The 7,500-nt window shown below is 46.3% G+C and overlaps 1 protein-coding gene across 1 annotated transcript in view; it reads right to left on the bottom strand.

Annotated features, from left to right (window-relative positions):
- The window catches only part of LOC308154404 (XK-related protein 5-like), a gene marked incomplete at both ends in the record, with an annotated part of 15,933 nt that overhangs the window by 6,601 nt on the left and 1,832 nt on the right, over nucleotides 1-7,500 (bottom strand). The window contains 3 exons of the mRNA XM_080527567.1: nucleotides 1-33; nucleotides 314-483; nucleotides 2,647-2,842. The exon at nucleotides 1-33 is cut by the window's left edge and continues 101 nt beyond it. Coding sequence (XP_080383693.1) covers nucleotides 1-33; nucleotides 314-483; nucleotides 2,647-2,842 — 399 coding nt within the window. The remainder of the gene's footprint in view (nucleotides 34-313; nucleotides 484-2,646; nucleotides 2,843-7,500) is intronic.

Raw genomic sequence — 7,500 nt, 5'->3', positions numbered from 1 at the left:
GGGACAGCAGACACACCACGAAACACACTGAGACTGGGGGGGGGGGGGGGGGGGGAGAGGAGGGGGGGAGAGAGAGGGTTAGACCAGGCCAGAGACAGCAGACACACCACAAAACACACTGAGACAGAAACTTTCCTCCTCTCCTCTCCTCTCCTCCTCTCCTCTCCTCTCCTCCTCTCCTCTCCTCTCCTCCTCTCCTCTCCTCCTCTCCTGTCCTCTCCTCCTCTCCTCTCCTCTCCTCCTCCCCCCCCCCCTACCTGGGGAGCTGATCCCTATGTCCCCCCCCCCCCTACCTGTCTCCCCCCCCCCCTACCTGGGGAGGAGATCCCTATGTCGGTGCAGATGAGGACGTAGATCTGCAGGAGCGTCTGAGGCAGGGTGACCAGCAGCGCCTCCAGGAGGCGCAGAGACGACACGTCAGCCTGCTCCATGATCTCCGCACACGGCCCCCCCTCCCCCTGGGACGTCATACACTCCCACAGCCTGGGGGGGGGGAGGGGAGAGACACACACATCGTGACGTTAGAATTATAAGGTTCTATCTCCATTTTTGTCAAAATTTAGTTTTTTACATAATCTGATCCATTAGGTGTTTATTAATGCCTGTGTGGTGTTATTTTTTAAATGTTGACATTTTTTAGTTAGTAATTAATCAAATACAAAGGTTCCATCTCACAAAATATAATGGAATGTAAAAACTTTGACTCTGAACTACCCTAAACGGAGATAGAACCTTATCATTCTAAGCTCACAACTTTTCATTTCATTTCATTTCACACACCTATACACACATACATACACACTGAAATGCTCTCATAGTCTGAGGGAGAAAGACACACACCTATACACACACACACACACCTACACACACACCTCTGTATGACAGTGTGTCAAATCTCACTGCGACTCACCTGCACAGCTTTTCTGCTCCACCTGGGGCTAGTTCCACTAATCGAGATTAACTCTGATCCAAGCGATTAACTCTGATCCAGGTTTAAATAAGCTTGTGGTCGGTTCCATCAATGTGGCTCAAATAATTCGCTGCTTGGTTGCTGTGCAACCAATCGTTCTGAGTAATTCTGGTCCCGAGCAGACTTACAGGCTGGTTTAGGTAATGCGTGCGTCAAAAAAGGCTCACAGGCGGAAACTACATCCCGAACGACAGTTCCTCAAGTGTCTTTTAGGAAATATTAGTTCCCACTTCACACGAGATAGATAGATAGATAGTTTGACTGTGTGATAGATAGATAATTTGATATTTTGAAAGTGTGATCGATCGATAGATAGATAGTTTGATTGTGTGTTAGATAATTAGATATTTTGAAAGTGTGATAGATAGATAGATCGATAGATAAATAAATTAAAAATAAATAGGTATGTCTATCAACTTGCATTGCCGTCATTACAGCGGTGTGGCTGGCGCAGGGGTTAAGGCAGCCAGCTAGAGTTCCGAAGGCTGCGGGTTCGGGACTTGATTTAACTTAGCGTATTTTTTTTTTTTACATTTAACCGAAGCCTTCATGCAAATCGATTTACAATATATATATATATATATATATATATATATATATATATATATATATGTCTAAGTGAAACATCTATCCATCAGTAATCATAAGAAAAAATAATCTATGCCAAAGTTAGAAGAACATAATTTACTCAGAAAGGCTTCAAACACCATTGTAATCGTGTCAGTTCTTGTAAATTAGCCTGCACCATCATTTTATAGCTAATATACTTTTTTAGATGAGATTTTAGATTAGGTTCAAACAACGAAATGCAATAAAAAGTGTGTCTGAAGAGGGATTTGAACCACAGTCTTAAAATGACGAATAAATACCACGGCAGCGGTCAATACCACTAGGCCATTGTGACGATATGACGGTTTGTAGCCTGCTGCTCATATCACCACAGTAGTAAATATTCATTTATTAAAATATGAACATATAACAATAACTGGGGCTAGTATGACCTACGCATTTAATCGGTCAGCAATTTCTTGCCAAACCATTTCCCTCGCCTTGTTAATTGCGGCAGTATTGCACTATTTTACATCTTATTTGTCGTCTTCATAATGATCAATCTTCATTTCGAGTTTGACTCTTCGGGGCTCTTTATGTCTGCGTGCACGCGCCCATATCGAGGATTTCTAAGCCGGTGTTCTGTGAACACTCATGACACAAGCCTGATCCTCGTTCGAGGAATCACCTGAGGCTTGAATTCCAATCCCGAGTTGCCTGATCGCAGGATTTATTTTAATCGCCGATATACTAATCAACGTTAGTGGAACGGCCCCCAGATACTTCCGGAATGTTGTTTACATTAAGAATGTTGTTTACATTAAGAATGTTGACATGCTGATTCACATTCTGCTGCTGTTACCTACTCTATTACTGACGCTCTGACACTACTGTATATACACCTACTGTTGTTGTTGTTTATATCCTGCTTACTCTTTATTGGTTGTTGTCTATATCCTGTTTATTCTATTATTGATTTTGTATTTCTACTGCAATACCTATACACACACCTATACATACACCTATACACATATACACACACCTATACACACATACTTACACACTGAAACACTCTCGGAGCCTTGGAAGAGAGAGACACACACACACACACACCCTCCCCCCCCTACCTCCTGAACAGGCCCAGGTGCAGGACGTGCGTCCAGGTGAGGGACTTCCTGCGTATGCGCCCGTCAGACAGGTACCACAGGAAGCTGAGCAGCTGCGGGCCCCAGCCAGGCAGCAGGAACAGGATGGTCATCCCCGCCCAGTGGGCGTAGCAGTAGTTATGACCCACCCACAGGTAATAACCAAAGCAGTACATCACTGTAGAGAGATACACACACACACACACACACACACACACACACACTGTTAGACACACAGGTAGTACACCAAACAGTAGATCACTGTAGACACACACACACACACACACACACACTGTTAGACACACAGGTAGTACACCAAACAGTAGATCACTGTAGACACACACACACACACACACACACACACACACACACACACACCAGGGTTTCCGTTAGAAACAATTGCCGCCGGACTACGTGTCCGGGAAGATTTCGATTTACCGGACAAACGTGACATATTCCGGTCATCATATTAAAATATAATCTAGCTGTTTGTCGCGGTGATTACTGTTGTGTAGCGGCCTATATATGCCATTTAATGTCTATTTCTCATCCGATACGATTAGATGCAAGCTATATAATATATAATAATATAACATGATTCGCATGCGCGCTATGCCATTATGTCCAGCGCTGAACGGGCGCCTCACTGGGAACTGAACAGACAGCATCGATCAATGAACGGACTCCACATTACGTTAACTGAAGTTTAAATTGTTTGGGATTAATGTGAGTTTTCTATTTTCTCTTTCCAGTTTTACCCTTTTTTAATCAATAAAACAACGTCATTTCTATAACCAGGTCTCGCTGGTTGGGAAGGCATTTAGTTTAGCTGCCTGTCAAATCATACTTAATCGGACTCGGGAGTATGACAATGAGGAGAACATAACTGTTTATTGATAAACAATTGATAGGCAGGTTGGGATACGATGACATTTTAATTAGGTTTTTACTCTCTCTCTCACTCGCTGTCTCTCACACACACACACACACACGCACGCACACACGCACACACACACACACACACACACACACACGCGCACACACGCACACACGCACTCACCCGTGGTGGTCTGAAAAACAGGGAGGAGATGAAATCCCAGTTGGGTTCGCTGGAGTTCCCCAGCACGGACACGCCGTAGTTACTGGTTACCTACCTCCAGCGCCCGGGCCAGCAGCTCCTCCAGCCGGGCGTCGGACACGCACGCGTTGTCCCGGAGGAACTCCCGGCGGAGGGCCTGCAATTGTTCGCGCAACCGGTGCGACGGCGTCAGCCGCCTCCATCTCTTCAGAGCCAGACTTCTCCTCAGACTCATTGTTGCTTGGTTTCATGAAGTAATAGCTAAGCTTACTTTGTTTTGCCATGTTTAAATTAATTTAATCGCTCGCTATGGTGAACTTTGAGCTGCAACGTTTGCGTATTATTATGGTGGCCCGCTGCGCAGGGTTGCCAGATTGGGCCGGGTTACCGCCGAATGGGTTACTGGGTTTAGCGGTAATAGACTGGTTAGGCTGTATTGTCAATCCCATCTGGCAACCCTGCCGCCGCTGTTTCGCATAGGCAGCCGCTAGCCTACACATTAGGAGTCATCATCATGCCGGCGTCAAATCATATAATAATAAAAGAAATACATAGCCTATATATTCGTCTTTTTTAAAATAGAAGGAATCAGAATGTGAACTTTAGCGAATTGTATTCAAATTGTGCTTAGAGGGAATTATTTTCACCGGACAATATGACCGACGAGTTTTAAATTTGTCGGACACATTTTACCGGACAAAGACCGGTAATTACCGGTTAACGGAAACCCTGACACACACACTGTTAGACACACAGGTAGTACACCAAACAGTAGATCACTGTAGACACACACACACACACACACACACACACACACTGTTAGATACAGACGACAATGAGTCGACACACGCACACACACACACACTCCCAGTAAACTGACACACACACACACACACTCCCAGTATACTGAGACACACACACACACACACACACACACACACACACACACACACACTGTTAGACACAGTCAATAAAGGAAAAAACAACCAAAATGTGTCACGTTCTAATGCTTTGGTCCTCATGTCAGGATCTAATGTAATGATCGGACTTTTCTTGTGAAGTGTGAATACATTTCCACGTTGTTGAAAATCAACCATCTCCAGTCCACTAACACAGCTTGTTTTGTGAGCCTGCTAACAATGTAAAGTAGTGTTGTAGTTAACTAGGTAACAAGGTAAAGTAGTGTTCTATAGTTAACTAGGTAACAATGTAAAGTTGTGTTCTAGTTAACTAGGTAACAGTGGGGATTACTCCCAATCCATTGCGTTGTTGCAGTATTTGGGCTTGACTAGCGAATTTGTGTGATTCTCAACAACGTTGAAACGTAGTTCCGTGTTTCAAAAGAAAAATCCCAAAAAAATTGATTGGTTGCCGACATGCGGACCAAACGATCAGACTGTCACAAATGCCAAAAAGGAAGATCATGTGATTGGTCACATCTTATTTTTGCAGTCCTGCATTTGTAGCTGGTTCGAATGAATGCTGAAGTGACAAAAAGTGTAATTAGTCGTTAGGGTTAGGTGGTGTGGTTTTGTTTTCATGTAGGCCTAGCAGGTAAACAGTGGAACAATGTAATCACATCAACCAACCAAGTTAGGGTCAGGGGAAATCAAGACTGGTGAAATAAAGTGGGTAGGCGTAATCAGGGACATTGGCAGACTGACTGGCGGGGTAACAGTGTGAACCTGCAAGACTCCCCCCGATATGCTGTCAGATAGTGAAAGGCTGTGTGTGTGTGTGTGTGTGTGTGTGCCTAAAGCAAAGGCCGTGGCAAAATTCTGCTCAATATCTGCAATAATTGGCAGCCGCCACATATGGAGGAGACGCTGCTACCTGTACCCATAGACAGATTGTAAAGCTTGAATTATCGAGTGCCTATGCTGGTGCAACTAATACTATTTGTGTTCAAGAATTTTATTGTAAAATGTGAACGCAAATAAAGATATTAAATGTGTGTGTGTGTGTTATTGCAACCTTTATCTGTAGGCTACTAGGACAGGACAGGACAGGACAGGGCCGGACAGGACAGGACAGGACAGGACAGGACAGGACTCTCCACTCCACTCTATCCCACCTGGAGAGGGGAAACAGCTACGCGAGACTGCTCTTTGTGGACTTCAGCTCTGCCTTCAACACCATCCTTCCAGACAGGCTAGTGACCAAACTACTAGACCTGTGACTATCACACTCTATGTGCATGGATCAAGGACTTCCTGTCTGACCGCCCCCAGAGGGTGCGGGTGGGCTCCCACACCTCCACAGCCCTCAGACTCAGCACTGGGTCCCCCCAGGGCTGCGTGCTAAGCCCCATCCTCTACAACCTCTACACCTACGACTTCACCCCCGTCCACCCCAGCAACTCCATCGTAAAGTTTGCAGACGACACCACCGTGGTGGGCTGCATCTCGGGGGGGGACGAGGCGGCGTACAGGGATGAGGTGGAGCAGCTGGGCAAGCTGTGCAAGGTTAACAACCTGCTGCTGAACCAGTCAAAGACCCAGGAAATCATCGTGGACTTCAGGAGGAAAAAATCTGAGGTCCAGCCCCTGCTCGTCGATGGAGGGAGCGTGGAGAGAGTCTCAACCCTCCGATTCCTGGGGGTGCACATACAGGATGACCTGTCCTGGAAGATCAACACAGCAGCCATCATCAAGTCCTCAGGAAGGAACACATCAAGCAGGAGATAATGGTGGCCTTCTACCGCGGCGCAGTGGAGAGCATCCTCACCTACGGCATCTGCAACTGGTTCTCCAGCTGCACAACCGCGGAGAGAAATGCGCTACAGAGAGTCGTGAGAACAGCCCAGAAGATCACCGGCGCCCCCCTCCCCTCTCTGGAAGAGCTGTACAACACACGCTGTCTCAGGAAGGCCTCCAAGATCTCCAGAGACCCAACCCACCCTGGGTACGAACACTTTGCCCGGCTGCCCTCGAAAAGGCGGTACAGGACCATGGCCGCAAGGACAAACAGACTGAAGCACAGCTTCTACCCCAGGGCCATCCAGGCCCTGAACACAGCAAAGACCTAGGTTCTGGGCCCTGGACAGTCTGGACGGATTGATGGCAGCTGCTGGATTGAAAAAAATCAGGTGTAGTGCTGAGGCACAAATATGTACATTTCAAGCCTGCAAACTGCGACACTTTAAATGAATGTGCAATAACACTATGTGCAATATGACAACCCTAGTCGTCTATCTGTACAGTATAGTACAGTGGATAGTGTACATAGCCTTTATTTATGTAAACCAGCTCCTTCCCTTCTAGTTTTTTGTAGTTTTTTTTTTCTTTCCTAGCACCAGGGGAGCCACCCCTCCTAAATTTCGTTGTTTGGTACCTGTACTATAGCAATGACAATAAAGACCATTCATTCATTCATTCATTCATTCATTCATTCATTCATTCATTCATTCATTCATTCATTCATTCATTCATTCATTCATTCAAGAAGGCACAACAGCGGCTCTACTTCCTGAGAGTCCTCAGGAAAAACCACATCGGACAGGAGATGCTTGTGACCTTCTACCGCTGCGCAGTGGAGAGCATCCTCACCTACTGCATCTGCGTGTGGTTCTCCAGCTGCACAGCCACAGAGAGGAATGCGCCACAGAGAGTCGTGAGATCGGCCCAGAAGATCACCGGCGCCCCCCTCCCCTCTCTGGAAGAGCTGTACAACACACGCTGCCTCAGGAAGGCCTCCAAGATCTCCAGAGACCCATCCCACCCTGGGTACGAACACTTTGCTCGGCTGCCCTCGGACAG

This window comes from Nansenia antarctica, assembly GCF_963989245.1.
Source record: "Nansenia antarctica genome assembly, chromosome: 3".
Classification (NCBI taxonomy): domain Eukaryota; kingdom Metazoa; phylum Chordata; class Actinopteri; order Argentiniformes; family Microstomatidae; genus Nansenia; species Nansenia antarctica.
This window is presented reverse-complemented; position numbering and strand designations above follow the sequence as displayed.